We start from the raw sequence: 17953 nt of genomic DNA, 5'->3' as shown, positions 1-17953 counted from the left end.
GGAATGGGTCTGAGTGGGTTACTCTTTGGAGGGATTGGTATGAACTTGTTGGGCCTGTTTCCACACTGAAGGGATTCTATGACTCTTATGTTGGCTGAATAGCCGATCTCAAAGTAATGCCAGTAGTGTCTCTTCAATTCCCGTACCTTCTGAAGGTACCATTAAGGACTCTCCTTCTCGACCTGTCCCCTCGCCTGAGATGTGGTGACTTTCAGGTTAAAATCACCACCTGTCATGTGTTTATCTCATGAGAGAGCGTGGCCCTATGGTCCAGTAGAATGATGCTTAGTTTAGTTTTTTAGATATGAGCAACACTGGAACACCTTTGGAATTCCAGCCTTGGGCAACTTCTGTGTGGAGTTTATACATTCTCCCCATGTCTGCATGTGTTTCGTCCAGGTGCTCCGGTTTCCTCCTATAATCCAAAGATGTACAGGTTAGGTGAATTCGCCATGCTAAGTTGCCCATAGTGTTCGGTGATGTGTAAGCTGCATGAGTCAGGGGTAAATGTGGAGTAATGGGATAGGGGAATGGATCTTTGGAGGGTCGGTGTGAACTTGTTGGGCCAAATGGCCTGTTTCCACAATGTAGGGACTCTATCATTTCTATGATTATTGACCTAGAATTGTATTCCCTTTCTGAAGGATGTGATCTTGACAACGTTCTTAATCTGTTTCCCTTGATGTTAGACCATACGTTGAAAGATTTTATTGCATTCAGTTTTGTGTGTGATTGTAGGATTTGAGCTCTCAAACTCTGGAATGTGAGTCTCGAACCATAACCATTAAACTACTATGCTCTGGCTGTATTTAACTAGCTTTTTCTTTTCTCCCTGAATGCTTCTTTGCAAAAACAACGGCACCTACATTTAATATTATCCAGTTCTACTGTTCTTTACACATTGTGTTGTTTAAGTAACAAGTAGATGCATCCTGATCTTGCCAGGAAGACCTTGAGCTGCTCTTTGTAAGCACGAATATTTGATGCACTGGAACCATGACTGCTTGTTCCAGAGGTAGATATATTTTCCACCTATTTTGGTTATTGTATTTAATTGTAGCTGTCTTGAGGCATTCCATTTGATCTTTCTCTCTGGTTCTTAGCTGAATTGATCTGTCTAATTCAAAGGCAAAATGCTGCAGGCATGGGAAGTCTGACAGTAGGAAATAGACCAAAGGGACAAACAGGTTTTTAAAATAAGAAGTTGATCCCTCCAGTTGCCGATTTGCTTTCGAGAAAACTATTTTTCCCATTCAAATATACAGCCAAAATAAATTGATGGATTTTGATTCAGGAGAGATTGGTGGTTTCCTCAGGCTGGAGGATCAGTAGCTAGAGGACACAGATTTAAATACATTGGCAAAAAAAAATCTGTTAGAAGAGAATTATTCTTTTGCAGCATGTTCTTATGTCTGGAACGCATTTCATAACAGGATACTTTGAAGCAGATGTGTTAGGAACTTTGAATCAAGAATTGGATATTATGTTCTAAATTTTAAAAAATGTAGGGCAATGGGACAAAACCAAGAGTATCAAACTAATTAATTGTCATAGTACAGTAGATCAACTGGCTATCATCATTGCTATATGATTCTACAAATTTATTTTCTATTCTTATAAGTTTCCTAATGCCACTCATTATTTCCTACCTACAGTTACCATATATGCAGCTAACTTTTTCTTAAATCTCAATTGATTTCCATTTTTGTCCATCCTTTGGGAAATCAGCATTTACTGGAGAATTGCCCCCTGTGGTTGACTCAGTTTGCCACTCCTGAACTGGCAAAGGTATTATATAGGCTTAATAATATTAGACAGGATATGTGCTGATCATTAAAGCTTTATTAATTCTTTTTGGTTGTATCTATTCCTGAGAGAGATTAGCAATCGCACCTCAATCCTTGGGTGTACAAGGGCAATTTGCCTCTGGCAAACACCATCCGTATAGTATTGTATCTATAAAGATGTATTAATTGCAACCTGATGTATCATGACATAATAAATATTGGACTGATACACCATTAGAATTCATATATACTAACATGATTAATTTAGTCATGGGTGACTTGATTAGGAAAATCAAATCGGCAGAAGTTAGATGCAAGGAAAAATTCAGTGTGTCTTTGGGATAGTTTCCTCGAACATTTATGTGTGGATTCAGGCGCTTTTGGACCTGATAATGTCTAATTTAATAATGGAGCAATTTTCTTCTTTTGAAGTTTTGAGCAGGTTGGACCTGTGCCCAAAAAAAATGAGAGGTGATCTTATTGAAACATGCAGAGAGAGAAAGAGATTCTCTCACAACGAGAAACAAAGACTAGATAGCAAAACCTTAGAGTAATGGATCCCACATTTAATGCTCTGAGGACAGTGAATCTGTGGAATTCTTTAACAACCCAGTTTTGACAGCTCCCAATGATAAAGCATGTTTAAGACTGAGATAGACAGACTTCTAGGTAGATATAAATGCAATGGATGGACAGGAAAGTTGAGTTGATGATTAGCCATGATCATATTGAATGGCGAAGTGGATTCAGTGGGCTGAATGGCCTTCCTCTTCTCCCACATCAGAAAATAATACATAGAAGAAATGCTTTATCATTTGACAGCATGAAACCCCAGCTCTAGTATTATACTTAAAATCCCTTTTGGGCATATTACAGTCCTACAATGTGGCATGTTGTACTGCCAATGCAAGATCCAGAGCATTGTTCTCCCTTAAGTGTGCAGAAGATTGTAAAGCACAGAGCTAGAGCAATTAACCAGTTGCTGTTTTAGTCTCAGTTTCTATTTATTTGATATCTTTGAATGGTACAGCTTTGTAAGATACTTTCAGCAGCCATTTACTACCTATATGTTAGGTCTGCATTTTTAACCAGTCTTATTAAATATGCTTGTTGGAAGACTATTGCTTTTTATATGGTCTTTATAGACTTGATTCCTTCAACCCCCTTAATAAAAACTTAATAATGTACATTGTTGTGCTTGTAACCTTTACTATACACATCAAGTGAGAAACCTTTCACTTTAGATGAATTAAAACATAATAAATCCTAGAGAGCAATCAAGGTCTCAGGGTTGCATCGCGGTCACAAATTTCAGGGAGCCCACAAGAGCCCAGAATCCAATCTCCAGCATAATTTTGAGGGATCTTCTGTCTCTTAAAATTTTGAAGTGTTGAGAAGTTGATCTGCATGAAGAATTTGCCACTTGAGAGTGCCAGATTGGACAGAATGTAGCTTTCTTGCTATTTGAATGCTGCTGTAGATAGATATGGCGCATTATCCTCTTGATGCTTCATGGAAAGAAGAGCTCTTACTCCTTAGAAAGCTGGTTGTATATTGGAATTGGTATAATTCTAGTGTTTGAAATGTGAAATATGCTTTGGGACCCCTCAAACAAAAAAATAAGTCTGGCAGTTCAGTGGGTGTATTTGCTGTTTCAGGTTGGAAGGAAGAAGAAATATTTTTATCTTCTTTTGAGTGCACTTCGTTTTTGTTGCAGCCACAATCAGCTCGTATTGATTCAAAGAAATGTAGTGGCTTAGTGATAATAATAAGAAAAGGAAAGTTGAAAGAATACTTTGGTTGCTGTTCAATAAGCTTGGGTGCTTATGATTTTATACGTGTGGCAATACAGACAAATGGTTTGACACCTAGGAATTGAACTCCGTGTTTTCACATGAAGAGGTAGGAGAGGAAATAAGTTGTTGAAGGTGAGATTTTGATCCACTGTGTGGTTTGTTTATGTTTTTGTTTTCTTTGACGCTCATTGTTCACAGTCGCGGGAGCAGCGGAAGATGGAAGCCATCATGCAGGTATTTGAAAACTTAGAGAAGAGAAAGAAAAGGCGTGAACAGGTGGTTGAGCGCAGTGCTAGTCAGCCTGATATCGATGTCAACCCAGAGGCTCCAACCACAGATGTGGAGGAGGTGAAACCGGAGCCTGCAGCAGAAGAACCGCCGCCCAGTGAGGCAAAACCACCACAGCTTGCAGGGGTAAACACACGGCGAACTTCACAGCTAGGGGTAAGCAGAGAATTTAAATGGCAAATGGGCCAAAGAAGCACAAGAATGGTTATTAGTGCTATTGCTGCTTCATGGAGAGGAGGAAGTGAGGAATTTCTTGGTGCTAATTGTTCAGTGGTGTTCTGTGCTTCATAGGTGCTTAGGTGCTGGAATTTGGGAGGGAACAAGCTAACACGATTTGTTATGTGGAGTTTAGTCAGTTGAAAGTGGCCTGGCAAAGTAGCCTTGCTTTTCCCCTCTCCAACAGAAGTAAGGCAGTAATTCCATCAATCTAAACCACACTGAGATGCAGTGATACATTTCCAAGCTCCTTTGATGTGACACGTTTTTGTGACATGTACTGTTTTACAGATGTATTTACTTTAGGGGAAGGGAATTGGTTAAGGAAGTGTTCACTTTTCCAGAGGATAAATACACTTGGTTATTGTATATCCTAGATTGCTCGTGTCTGCTTGAAAATATCCCAGTATCCGTTCATTGGTGTTTCAAGGGTTAAACAATGGATTTGTTTGGTTATCTGCTTTATTAAAATAAACATATAGAATTGGGTTGGGAGGATAACCTGAGAGGCACGCCATCTGCTTCACATTTGGAGAAGTTATCTGATTAGTGTTTGAAGTGCTGTTCTAAACCTTGTACTGGCATGCCAGAAGGGTCAAGAAGAAATACAATTGTCATGTTTGTAGCAGATGGTGTTCGGCCAGAACTTGTTTAAAAACTCAAGTGCATCAGTAACTTGGGCATTTAACTAACCTGCAATAAACCTGTCAAAAGAAGGCTGATGCTCATTTAACTTTTGATGTGCTATTTATACTTGGGAGGATGAACTTAACATTTCACAACTCTCCTTGTTGCACTGAATGTGAACATTAGTCAAATTGAGATGGAAATCATTAAAAATTCTCTACTATGACACTGCCTTTGGATATGTAGCCCCAAGAGAAGTTGCTTCCCCAAAGTGAAACACCTGAGGATGGATCTAACCTACATTAGTGAGAGCTTCTTAAATTTCTGATGTTACATGTGAGTGTATGTAATTCTTCTCAAACTTTGGCTGTTTGAAATAAATTCTTGATATTTGGTGGAAGATGTGAAAATTAATCTTCTTGACAATAATTCAAATTGGTACGTTTCCCAAGAAAGGGAGGAAGCATCAGGAGTCCCAAAAGCTATCTGCATACTGACACCTTGTTACAGCACCGCTCTCATTTAATGCCTTTGCTTATTTCCTGACATATGGTTGCACTTTTAGGAGCGCTGAGTGGAACAGAAATTTTGTTTACAATGTTCTATTTGTTCTGGGATGTGGTCGTTACTGTAACTCATCATTGCTGTTGAACTGAGTGGCTTGCTGGGCAATTAAGAGTTAATTGATTTTTGAATTTCTGGAGTCCTATTTAGACCAGATCAGATCAGGATGCCCAATTTCTTTCCCGAAAAGACATTCGTGAAACAGACGGGGTTTTATAACAATCAGTAATGTTGTCATTAGGTTAGCTTTTTAATTTCCAGATTTTTATTAAATTCAAATTTCACCATCTGTCATGTTGGGACTTGAGCCCGTGACCCCAGAACATTAATCTGGGGTCTGGAATATAATTACACCACCATTTCTCAAAATCCTTAGCTGACAATTGTATGAGGCTTTCTGTATGGGCATTCTAAAATTATGCACATGGCTGCCTTAGAGAGAGTGCAGTGAGAGTTCACTAGGATAAGAGAATGGAAGTGGACTTGAAACTATATTCCCTGGATTTTGGAAAGTGGTTGCTGATCTCATTGAAATATATGAAATTCTTAAAATGACATGATAGTGTAAATATTGCCAGGATGTTTCCCTTTGCTGGGGTGTCCAGAAATAGTGGGTGACTGTCTCAGAATAAGGGTTGTTTGGGGCTAAGAGATTATTGAGAGCATTAAAGATCTATGTAGTTCTCTAACCAAGAGAGTTGCGGATGCGCAATAGTGAGTCATTTTCTATAGAAAATATGCAGTAGAATTTTTGGATACTAAGGGAACTCAGGGATTTTGTGATAGAATGGGCAACAGAATTGAGGTCGAAGATCAGCCATAATTGTAATGTATGTCAAAACCAGCTTGAAAGACTGAACGGCTGATCCTCTCCTATTTCCTATGTTGTGAGAGTAGTTTTGGAAACTGGTAATTAGTGTTTAAGGAGAAGAAAAAATCAATTAACTTTCTTAAGTAAGTGAACTGGTAGAGTACATACCTTTGCCATGCTGTATTGACTCAGTGGCAATGACATCTCTTCCTAGAGGCTTTTATCTGCCTTGTTGATGCTCTGAAACCACACAGCTGAAAATCAACATTTTTATTAGGATCTTCCATCTCATTGTGGAGGCTTCAAATTATTCCATATCCAGAATCTGCTCATATTTTGGACAAATGCACACACAGCTGAAATAATCTTCAACATTCTAAACCAATAAATCTACCCCTTAATGTTAATCCTTTAAAATGTTCCAGGATCTGGGTTTATATTCTATCCAGGTTTATATCTGTTCTTTCTTGGGCTTCGCCCTGTCTGTGTGCCAGGTTTCATGGAAATACACCTATTAAGTTTTGTGATATTGTTTACAAACAGACTAATGAATGAAAACATGCCTTGCCCCCTTTTTCACTCAGAGATAAAAAGAACAGTTTCTTCAGTTGAAGCAGTCATTGAGTGACTTTCTGCTGAGCTGTTCATCAGAAAGAAAATGAAAATATAAATTTGATTCCTGTCTTTTGCACTGAAATCAGGAGTTTTAAATTTGATCGTTCTTTTTTGATTAGATTAGATTCTCTACATTGTGGAAATAGGCCCTTCGGCCCAACAAGTCCACACTGACTCTCCTGAGAGTAACCCAACCCCCTCTCTGACTAATGCACCTAACAACTATGGACAATTTAGCACAGCCAATTCACCTGACCTGCACACCTTTGGAATGTGGGAGGAAACCGGAGTGCCCGGAGGAAACCCACGCAGAGACGGGGAGAATGTGCAAGCTCCACACAGACAGTCGCCCAAGGCTGGAATCGAACCTGGGACCCTGGCTCTGTGAGGCAGCATTGCCAACCACTGAGCCACCGTGCCGCTATTAAAACAAGCACATTAGTTTCAGAATTTAATATTTCTTCATTTCTATATAGGAATTCAGGAAAAAAAAATTAAGATAACGAAGATGTTCCAACTACTATAGAGTTCTCAATCTAGGAGACATAGTAAGGGGACAGCGCAGCAGGTCAGGCAGCATCCAAAGAGTAGGAGAATCGACGTTTTGGGCATAAGCCCTTCTTCAGGAAGAAGCCCTTTCCTGAAGAAGGGCTTTTGCCTGAAACGTCGATTCTGCTGCTCCTTGGATGCTGCCTGACCTGCTGTGCTTTTCCAGCAGCACATTTTTCAGCTCTGATCTCCAGCATCTGCAGTCCTCACTTTCTCATAGTAAGGAGACATCCATTTAAAACTGAATTATGAAGGAATTCCTTCCAATCGGTAACAAATGTTTGGAATTATCTACCTCTGAGTTGTGGAAGCTAGATCACTGGGTATTTAAAAAATATTTTTTTCTTACGTAATCGGTTTGTGCAGCGTCAGATACCAGCCATTAGGTGCCATGTTGCCAACCGTTCTAAAGAATGTGCTGGTACATTCCTGTTAACAACAGCTGACGGATCAAAACCCTCTGTATAATCAGGTTTCTTTTGAATCACAATGTCAGGAAGGTAGTGTATTTGATCATTTGCTCGGGGGTCATTGTACATACTGATGCAGAAGTGTTCAGTGTATGGAAGTAAAATATAGTTTCATTGTGTCTATCAAAGATACTGAATAGATGAAATGGAAAGATTTCTTGGTAACATCTGGTGAGATTGGCATGTAAGTGAGTAAACAAATGTGGCCGTTACACAACTGAAAACGCAGGCAGAATTCACTTTTCCCATCTTACACCACCAGCATTCTCCCTCTCCTCCACCAAAGAAAACGGCAGTACACTTCAGTGAATTTGTTTCAGATTGAAGGTGATGAGATTGTTCACTGTCTGCCACAAAGTAGTCATTGGACCAAATGTAATCACTTCCCATTTTAAAGATGATGGTTGGGAAATGTGCCTAGCATTTTATATATAAGGGATGGAAGGAAATAAAATTCATTTAAACCAATGAGGGTATGCTGAAAGATCAGTACATTTTAAAACTTTCATATTTTAGAAGGATTTTAAAAAAATATTCCTGCTGACCAGGACCTGTTCAGGTAGAGTAGTTGGTAACATCAGAGTGCCAATCCTAGTGATTCACATGTTATTTTAGTATCAAAAAATTCAGTACAAGTCCCATTTGGAAATTTTGTCTTCTCATTCTTTAAAATGAGTGATGTTTATACACCCAGTCAAGATGACATATCTAACGCGGGCGTTCTTGCTCATGTATATATATTTTATTTCTCTATCATCCATCTTAACAGTTTTTGAGTATAATTGTAAACTATATTTTAAATTAGTAGAATTTGTGTTCACTGTCAGCTGAGTTTGATATGTTTTCTTGTTCAATCCCATTATTCTCTGAGTTCACATGCATATCCTGGAAATGAAGTTTCTGTTTCCTTGTTTACTAATACTATGCTGTCCTTAAGTCAGCATTTAAATTATTATATGGTAGAGCAGTGGTACATTGAAACAGTTGGAAAAATGCCTCCATTTCACCTATTCTGCTTAATCCCTATTTTCTATAGTACTGTAAGTTAGAACTAAATCAAATGAAAGGCACTTGACGATGAGTAGTACTCTGAAAGCTTGTGATTTTAAATAAATCTGTTGGACTATAACCTGGTGTCATGTGACCTTTAACTTTGTCCACCCAGTCTAAAACCGGCATCTCAATATCAAGGAAAAAGTTGTCAGAGGAGGAAAGAGGGTGCCAAACTTTTTTAAAAGTATATAAAACTAGAGGCCATGTCTGTTTTATTATTATTTTCTTGGTTTGATATCACTGATCATTCACAATCTCTGTTTGATAGTTCACTTACTCATAGATTATCTTGGTTCACCAATTCAGATTATTTCAATGAGAAATTCATCTGTGAATAATTTTTTAGGGTGTGGAACACATACAGTTTTCCTGAAGAACGTTTTTTTTATAGGAGCAAGTTCCAGAAAAGCCTGCTAAACCTCCTGCATCAAAACCAACCAAGCCCAGACCCAAAAATCGGTTCTCACGGTATCGTTCCAGTTCAGCACAGCGACTACGTCGACAGCGACAAGCAAGCAGCCAGGCAGAACCAGCGCCAGTTGTAGCAGTTGAGGAGGGAGCAACAGGGGCTGTTGTGACAGACTCCACAGCTGCAGAAGGTGTGACAAACGTAGGAGCCCCAGGAGTTGAGATGACATCGGGAACTGTTATTGCCTCCCAAACAAATCGAACCAATCTCAAATATCCTAAAACGAAAAGGGTAAGTGTGACCTGGCTGATTGCGCTCTTGTATAGCTGGAAAACTGAGACTGGATTGTTTGATGTAAAAGGTTCCAGAGGTTCCCAATTACATATCTGGAAAAAATTTGGATTCCCTTAAGTTTGGATGACTTAACAAATTTAATTTGCCACCATCCCCAAAACCCGATGAATTACATGAATCCATTATTTTATTAAAGCACAATTAAGACTTTTAATTCTGTCAGAGAGCTTTCTTAAATTATGATTCAAAATTGATCTTCTATTGAAGTAATTTAGCGACCAAATTATTCATAACATTGGTTAGCACGGCTGCCTCACAGTGCCTGAGACCCGGGTTCAATTCCCGACTCAGGCGACTGACTGTGTGGAGTTTGCACGTTCTCCCCGTGTCTGCGTGGGTTTCCTCCAGGTGCTCCGGTTTCCTCCCACAGTCCAAAGATGTGCGGGTCAGGTGAATTGGCCATGCTAAATTGCCCGTAGTGTTAGGCAAGGGGTAAATGTAGGGGTATGGGTGGGTTGCACTTCGGCGGGTCGGTGTGGACTTGTTGGGCCGAAGGACTTGTTTCCACACTGTAAGTAATCTAATCTAATCTAAAAAAAAAGAACAAACAAAATTTACAGCCCAGGAACAGGCCCTTCAGCCCTCCAAGCCTGAGCCGATCCAAATCTACTGTCTAAACCTGTCGGTCAATTCCTAAGCATCTGTATCCCTCTGCTCCCCACCTACTCATGCATCTATCCAGACGCATCTTAAATGAATCTACCGTGCCTGCCTCTACCACCTCCGCTGGCAATGCGTTCCAAACACCCACCACCCTCTGTGTGAAGTACTTCGAATGATATTCATTCATCTCATTGATAAAATGAATAAATTCTGTGATTAGTGTTTTGCTGAGATGCAATAATATTTATTTGACTGTTGGATGGTACTTTTGAGGATTCTGAAAGGATGAAGTTGTTTGTCTTACCACCAGCAATTATCTATCTCTAGCTGATGCAATTCCAGCATCAGTGTAAATGATCAACCTTCCTGATATTTGCTGGCAATGAAATCACATCGGACAAATGTGCCTTATTGCTATAGAATCATAACAGTATAGAAGCAGGCCTTTTGGCTCACCATGTCAACTTGTTGCATAGCTACTGTGCCCTAGCATCTTAAGTGCTCACCCAGATGCTTCTTAAATGTTGTGAAAGTATCTGCCACTACCACCCTCTTGGGCAACATGTTCTGTATTGCTACTCCCTTCGCAGGCAGCAGATTCTATATTTCTACCAATTTTTGGGTGACTTTTTTCTCAAATCTCCTCTAAGCTACTTACTCTTCACCTTAAACATTTGCCCTCTGGTCTTAGACATGGATTCTCAAGATCCACTCTATCTATGCTCCTCATAATTTTGTACACCTCAGTCAGAGCCCACCCTCAGCCTCCTCTGCTCCAAGGAAAACAAACCCTGCCTATCCAGTCTCTCCTTATAACTGAGACTTTGCATCCCAGTCAACATACTGAAAATCTCCGCTGCATCCGCTCCAGTGCAATCACATCTTTCTGGTGATTATAGTATATTTGCTGTACTTCCTCACCAATTAAGAACTTGGATGCCACAGATTATTTTTCTTTTAAATGCATCAGTTACTTTGTTTTCCTGGCTGTCCCCTTGCAATTGCTGGTTTTTGAACTTATTTGAAATTTCCATTGGTCGTAGACCAACCTGTAATGCATATTTATAGCTATCATTTCTTTGCCATAAGAATAGTTTGAATTGAACACATATAATGCAATCATCTATTTATCTTTCATGTCCCTTTGGTAAGAGTTGAAATCAAATCTTAAGAAAATTAGTGATCAAAATGAACCAATTTGCTACTGTTAAACTGGAATTGACTGCTTTTTAGATGTCAAATTAAATTGAATTCAACAGTTTATTGTGTCAATCTAAATATGTTGGTGTCAGGCCTCATGGTAAATTATGGACATTTTCGGAGCTAAATAATTTGCATTGAATCTTTATTTGATTTATTACTTTTTGCTCTACTTTCCCCCTGTCTTTTGGTTCAGTATTTGGTTACAGAATGGTTGAATGACAAGGTTGAGCGATCAGAGTGCCCATATGACCGACCATTACGTATCACAACTGATCCTACTGTCTTGGCAACAACACTGAACATGCTGCCAGGCCTGAGCCACAGCCCACACATTTGCACAACCCCTAAACACTACATTCGCTTTGGTTCCCCCTTCACTCCTGAAAGACGAAGACAAAGAGTTGTGTGTGATGGCAACTATGGATCTTGCAAAAAGGTAAATGTGTACAATAACCGTACAATTTAAAAATAGGAAGTTTATGAAAGAGCCCATTGGGCCAAATTGTGTTTGTGTAGAAACTTAACATGGGATCTATTAATTATATGAGATGCAAGTTCAAGCAACATTATAAGTGTTGGATTAAAGTTACAGTAGTAGATGTTAGATTTTAAACTTATTGTGTTCCTCATATTATAACATTCTGTTCAAGGATCCTCCCTGGTATTCAAGACACTTGTCTTGGTCATTGCTTCACTTGGTTGCAAGCAAACTTTGCTAATTTGTGGCATTTTTCTATACGTTGGGGAATGCCAAAGTTGCAGACACCTTTTAATGGTGATTTTTGCTTCTCCTAATGTGTAAATAGAATAAATTGTAGCACCTTTTGGTGGAATCCATCATCGAAAGATATAGGATAACAAGTCAAAGATTGTATCCCACTGGCTGAGCCCCAGTACATATCTGGTTGACCACAAAGCACAATCATATAATGTCTGCTGTATTCACTCAGAGCCTAGAGTGAGCATCATAGAACAATATCTGCCTTATTATGAAGATAACCCAAATTATTTAACATGTCTGTCATTTAGTTAGACTGAATTGTGCTGTAACTATTGGATGTAGAACTGCAGAAGTACACTACCAACACAATAAAATGCTTCAACCCGAGAAGAAACTTAACTTGAGCTAAATGCAGTTAATCAAATTGCAAATGTAGGCTTTTCTTAAAAATGTTCTTATTTTTTTGAGCACATTCTTTTATTCTGGTCAGTGATTTCTCCTTGAATTTATTTGCTTCTGAGTTAGAATTTGAGATATTCACAATGGGATGTGTATGATCTCAATGCAAGTGTACCTCAAAAATTGCAATACAGAAGTAGAGACTTGGGGACTAAGTGTGAGCATGCTGTTGACTCAATGAAAACCCATTGCTGGTTCATCATATCACTCATCAGATCTTATAAAAAGGCTTGATATTGTGAGATTTTGTAAAAATAAGTCAGTAGCTGCATTTTTTCATGAATTTCTGGGATGGAATTCCCATCTGTGATTTCGTTTTGCAAGTTTGTTGGTGTTTGGTTTGTGTTTTCAATTTTGTTTATATTTCTGTACAGTATATGTTTCTGAACAGTGTAACCTCTCCACAGATGGTAGTATAATAGAAATGTGTGAAATGATTAAACCATATAAAATACTTAATCGGTTAATTCTTTTCAGCGGTGGATAAAACAGGCAATGGATGAGGCCATGGTGCAAACTCCTCATGCACCAGATAAAGGACAAGAAACAACACCCCTATACCAAAGCAGTGACAACAGCACTGTTCCTGATGTACGGGATAGCACCATCGCTTCAGTTGGTAAGTGGAAACCATAACTTTTTTATCTCATTATACAAAGCAAAGCCTGTACACGTGCAGTCCAAGCACCTGAGATATCAGATTATCTATTCCTAGCTACTGATGTCCAGGAGGAGGTATAAGGAAATGAACATGGGTGACTTCTTATGATTTTTCTTCCATTTCTGTAAGGAAGTGGTTGTGATTAAGTATTGAATAATAGATGAAGGTATAATCCCAGACCCTTTACTTCCATCAAGTGGTCATTCTTCATACATCAGCCCAGTCAATTATTATTGGCAAGGCATTAAAGCAAAGCCTGATCCCATTTTGATTTGGTTTCAGTGTATGTATATTGCCAGCACAGGTCACAGTGCAACTGTCAGGAGGAGTAACCAAAATAATTTTCTCTCATATTAGTGTTCCACTGCTCCACACCAGCTTTTTCTTTTCTCTTCTCTCTCTCTTCTCACAGTTACTTGGCATATTTGCATGATTCCATCACTAACTTTGATAGTTTGGATTATGATGGATAGAAAATATGTTCTGCTTTGGATAAGGTATAGTGTAGATACACCAGAAAGGGTGTCATCAATCTATGGAGCTTCACTTAGTGACTAATATCTCTGCATTCTTAGGTCCCTTTGTTCTTCTACCAATTTATTTTCTTGTCTGCAAAGGAATAAATAGTCACTTTATTCTTCCTACCAAAACGAGCAACTGTACATTTCTCTACATTCTGTTTCTCTATCCTCCATCTTTACTGATTGCATCCTCCAATTTAGTCTCATCTGCAAAATTCACCACCATACCTCAGTCTCCTGAGTTCATGCTTATATTCGGCCCAATGCAGCACTGCTTTCTGGTATTGTACAAAGCTTTCCTGAATTTCAGCCTCTTTCAACATTCAGTCTTTTATTCTGATTTTTAGTGTTAAATATTTCTCCTGAATGCTGTTGATTTCCTTTTGAAATATTGCCTATTGTTCTTCTGCCGTGTTAATATCCTTCTTCAGTTTATCTCCCATGACTCCATCCTTATTGCCTCATGGTTTGCTTTTGTCCAGTGTGTTACTTTGGTCTTTGTACTACCTTTTATCCTCATTCATTATTTTTCTATTGTATCCTCCCTGGATACTCGCCCATGCCTAGCTTATTTCCTTCAATTCATTTCATATTACTGCTGGTCTGTGTTAGAATTCTTAGATATTGAGTTAGATTGATACTTGAAAAGTAATCAGACAGAATCAGGTTTTGTGAAAGGGAAATTACGTTTGATCAACCTCTTAGAGCTCTTTGGGGAAGTAAAGTACTGAGGATCTATTGCGGTTAGATTTCCAGAAGGAATTGAGAAGGTTCCACAACAAAGGCTGTTGTAGAAATGGAAAGTTCAGGGGTAGGGGGTCGTATATTGGTGTAGATAGAAGATTCTGGATTAGTGGTGCTGGAAGAGCACAGCAGTTCAGGCAGCATCCGAGGAGCAGTAAAATCAGATTGACTGCTAACAGAGTGTAGGTGTAATTACGTCTTTTTTCAGGTTGTTAAATGTAATGAGTAGGGGAAAGTGAGGACTGCAGATGCTGGAAATCACAGTCAAAAAATATGGTGCTGGAAAAGCTCAGCAGGTCAGACAGCATTCCAGGAGCAGGAGAGTTGATATTTTGAGCATAAGCTGTTCATCAGGAATATGGCGGGGGGCGGGGGAGGGGGGGAACAAGGGGGTTGAGAGATAAATGGGAGGGGATGGGGCTGGGGGGGGCAGGTAGCTAGAAATGCGATAGGTAGATGAAGGTGGGGGAATGGGGGTGGTGATGGCCATAGGTCAAGTGGAGGGTGGGGCGGATACCTGGCAAGGAAGGTGGAAAGTTCAAGAGAGCGGTGCCAAGTTGGAGGGTTGGATCAAGGATAAGGTGGGGGGAGGGGAGATCAGGATCCGCATTGATCCCGAGTGGTTGGAGGGTCCCAAGGTGCATGATGAGATGTTCTTCTTCCAGGCTAGGATTTGGTGGTGGAGGGGGCCCAGGACTTGCATGACCTTGGTAGAGTGGGAGGAAGTGTTGAAGTGTTTGGCCATAGGGTAGTGGAGTTGATTGGTGTGGGTGTCCTAGAGGTATCTTCTGAAAAGTTGCGCAAGTCCTGTCTGAGAATGATGCGTTGTGTCCAGAGATTGGTGGGGTAGAAGATGAGGACCGGGGGGGTTCTGTTCTTGTTGTGACTGGAGGAGTGCAACGAGTATTGTGCCACAGGGATCAGGGTTGGAGACTTTCAACTATTCATAATTTATATCATTGACTGATTTGCAAGTACAATTGGCACATATCCTGATGGCACAAAGATAGTTAGTAAATTAAGTTGTGAAGAGCACAGAAGAGACATTGATAGGTTAAGTGAGTGGGCAAAGATGTGGCACATGGAAAATAATGTGAAATTGTCCAATTTGGTGAGAAGAATAATAAAATCTGATTGAAGATTTGTAGCTCGGGTATCCGTTGTTGTGGTTCTGCTCGCCGAGCTGGAAGTTTTTGCTGCAAACGTTTCGTTCCCTGGCTAGGGAACATCATCAGTGCTGTTGGAGCCTCGTGTGAAGCGCTGCTTTGATGTTTCTTCCGGTATTTATATTGGTTTGTTCTTGCCGCTTCCAGGTGTCAGTTTCAGCTGCAGTGATTTGTATGTGGGGTCCAGGTCGATGTGTCTGTTGATGGATGTTCTTGCCGTTTCCGGGTGTCAGTTTCAGCTGTAGTGGTTTGTATATGGTGTCCAGGTCAATGTGTCTGTTGATGGAGTTTGGGGATGAATGCCATGCTTCTAGGAATTCTCTGGCTGTTCTCTGTCTGGCTTGTCCTATGATAGTGGTGTTTTCCCAGTCAAATTCATGTTGCTGGTTGTCTGAGTGTATGGCTACTAGGGATAGCTGGTCGTGTCGTTTTGTGGCTAGCTGATGTTCATGGATGCGGATTGTTAGCTGTCTTCCTGTTTGTCCTATATAGTGTTTTGTGCAGTCCTTGCATGGTATTTTGTAAACTACGTTAGTTTGGCTCATGCTGGGTATTGGGTCCTTTGTTCTAGTGAGTTGTTGTCTGAGCATGGATGTTGGCTTGTGTGCTGTTATGAGTCCTAAGGGTCGCAGTAGTCTGGCTGTCAGTTCTGAGACGCTCCTGACGTATGGTAGAGTGGCTAGTCCTTTTGGTTGACAACCAGCAACATGAATTTGACTGGGAAAACACCACTATCATAGGACAAGCCAGACAGAGAACAGCCAGAGAATTCCTAGAAGCATGGCATTCATCCCCAAACTCCATCAACAGACACATTGACCTGGACACCATATACAAACCACTACAGCTGAAACTGACACCCGGAAACGGCAAGAACATCCATCAACAGACACATCGACCTGGACCCCACATACAAATCACTGCAGCTGAAACTGACACCTGGAAGCGGCAAGAACAAACCAATATAAATACCGGAAGAAACATCAAAGCAGCGCTTCACACGAGGCTCCAACAGCACTGATGATGTTCCCTAGCCAGGGAACGAAACGTTTGCAGCAAAAACTTCCAGCTCGGCGAGCAGAACCACAACAGAAGAATAATAAGAAATCATATTATGGTGAGAGATTACTGAACTCTGAGATGCAGCGGAATCTGTGTCTTCGTGCATGAATTTCATAACATTTTATAGGCATGATATCGAATTAGGAAAACTAATAGAATGTTATCACTTATTGTAAGGGAATTAATTACAAAAGGAGAAGGTTACATTTCAGTTATTCAGGGCACTGGTGTGATTGCACCTGGTGCACTCTACACTGTGTTAGTCACCTTATTTAAGAAAGGATGTACAGACATTGGTGACAGTTCAGAGAATATTCCTGGAATGGGCAGGTTGTCTTAGGAGGAATGGCTAGGCTTTAATCCATTGAAGTTCAGAAGAAGAGGGTGACTTGTTTGAAACATTTAAGATCCTAAAGGATCTTGACAGGATAGATATGGAAAAAATGTTTCCTTTTCATGGGAGAATCTAGAACTGGGCCTCAGTGTTTTAAAAGTTTAAGGGTAACCCATTTAAAACAAATTCAGTGAATATTTTATTTGGTAGTTGTGTCTTTGGAACTCTCTTCTAACACAAAGCAAGATACTGCACATGAATCCTTTTGCTGTTAAGGCTAATGTTTAAGGCTGCGGTTAATGCAGCTGCACCTGCATATTTGTCATTTCCTTTGTGACAAGGACATTCAGGTCCCTTTGCACATCTACACTTTCCAAGCTGTCACCATTTTACGAAAAAGTCTGCACATCTGCGCCTCCTCCTAAAATGAATAACCTCACATTTTTCTGCTTTTTATTTCATCTACCGTGTTCATGCCCACTCACTAAACCTGTTCAAATCCTCCTGACGCTGCTTTATATCTCCCTCATAGTACACATTCCATTTTGTTTTGTATCAGTTGCAGATTTGGAAATATTTGGTCCCCAAATCCAAACCATTGATATATTTTGCAAGCAGTTGCAACACAAGTGTTAATCCTTACAGGACCTCACTAGTCATTTAAAATCACACAACACCAGGTTATTGTCAAACAGGTTTATTTGAAAGCACTAGCTTTCAAGGCGCTCCCTCTTCATCAGGTGGTTGTGATACAGGACCCAAAGACACAGAATTTATAGCAAAAAGGTTAATGTACCATGGAGCTTTAATGATATATCAAACATGTTTTAGATTAAATCTCTCATCTTTTAGAATGGAATATGCTAGTTTTGGTTCTTTAATCTGTAAATCCCAGAACTCCTTTAAAGTTACATTCTCAAGATGGCTTAAACTTTTCTAG

At 39.8% G+C, this 17953-nt stretch overlaps 1 protein-coding gene across 11 annotated transcripts in view; it reads left to right on the top strand.

Moving 5' to 3' along the window:
- The window catches only part of setd5 (SET domain containing 5), a 159949-nt gene that overhangs the window by 100833 nt on the left and 41163 nt on the right, over nucleotides 1-17953 (top strand). For 10 of the 11 annotated variants that reach the window (XM_060835435.1, XM_060835434.1, XM_060835433.1 and 7 more), the window contains 4 exons: nucleotides 3782-4027; nucleotides 9168-9476; nucleotides 11539-11781; nucleotides 13003-13144. In XM_060835435.1, the coding sequence (XP_060691418.1) occupies nucleotides 3782-4027; nucleotides 9168-9476; nucleotides 11539-11781; nucleotides 13003-13144 (940 nt within the window). The remainder of the gene's footprint in view (nucleotides 1-3781; nucleotides 4028-9167; nucleotides 9477-11538; nucleotides 11782-13002; nucleotides 13145-17953) is intronic. The other variant, XM_060835440.1, reaches the window with a different exon arrangement.

This window comes from Hemiscyllium ocellatum, chromosome 14 (assembly GCF_020745735.1).
Source record: "Hemiscyllium ocellatum isolate sHemOce1 chromosome 14, sHemOce1.pat.X.cur, whole genome shotgun sequence".
Taxonomy (NCBI): domain Eukaryota; kingdom Metazoa; phylum Chordata; class Chondrichthyes; order Orectolobiformes; family Hemiscylliidae; genus Hemiscyllium; species Hemiscyllium ocellatum.
Note: the sequence above shows the minus strand (reverse complement) of the source record. Positions and strands in the feature narration are given on the sequence as shown.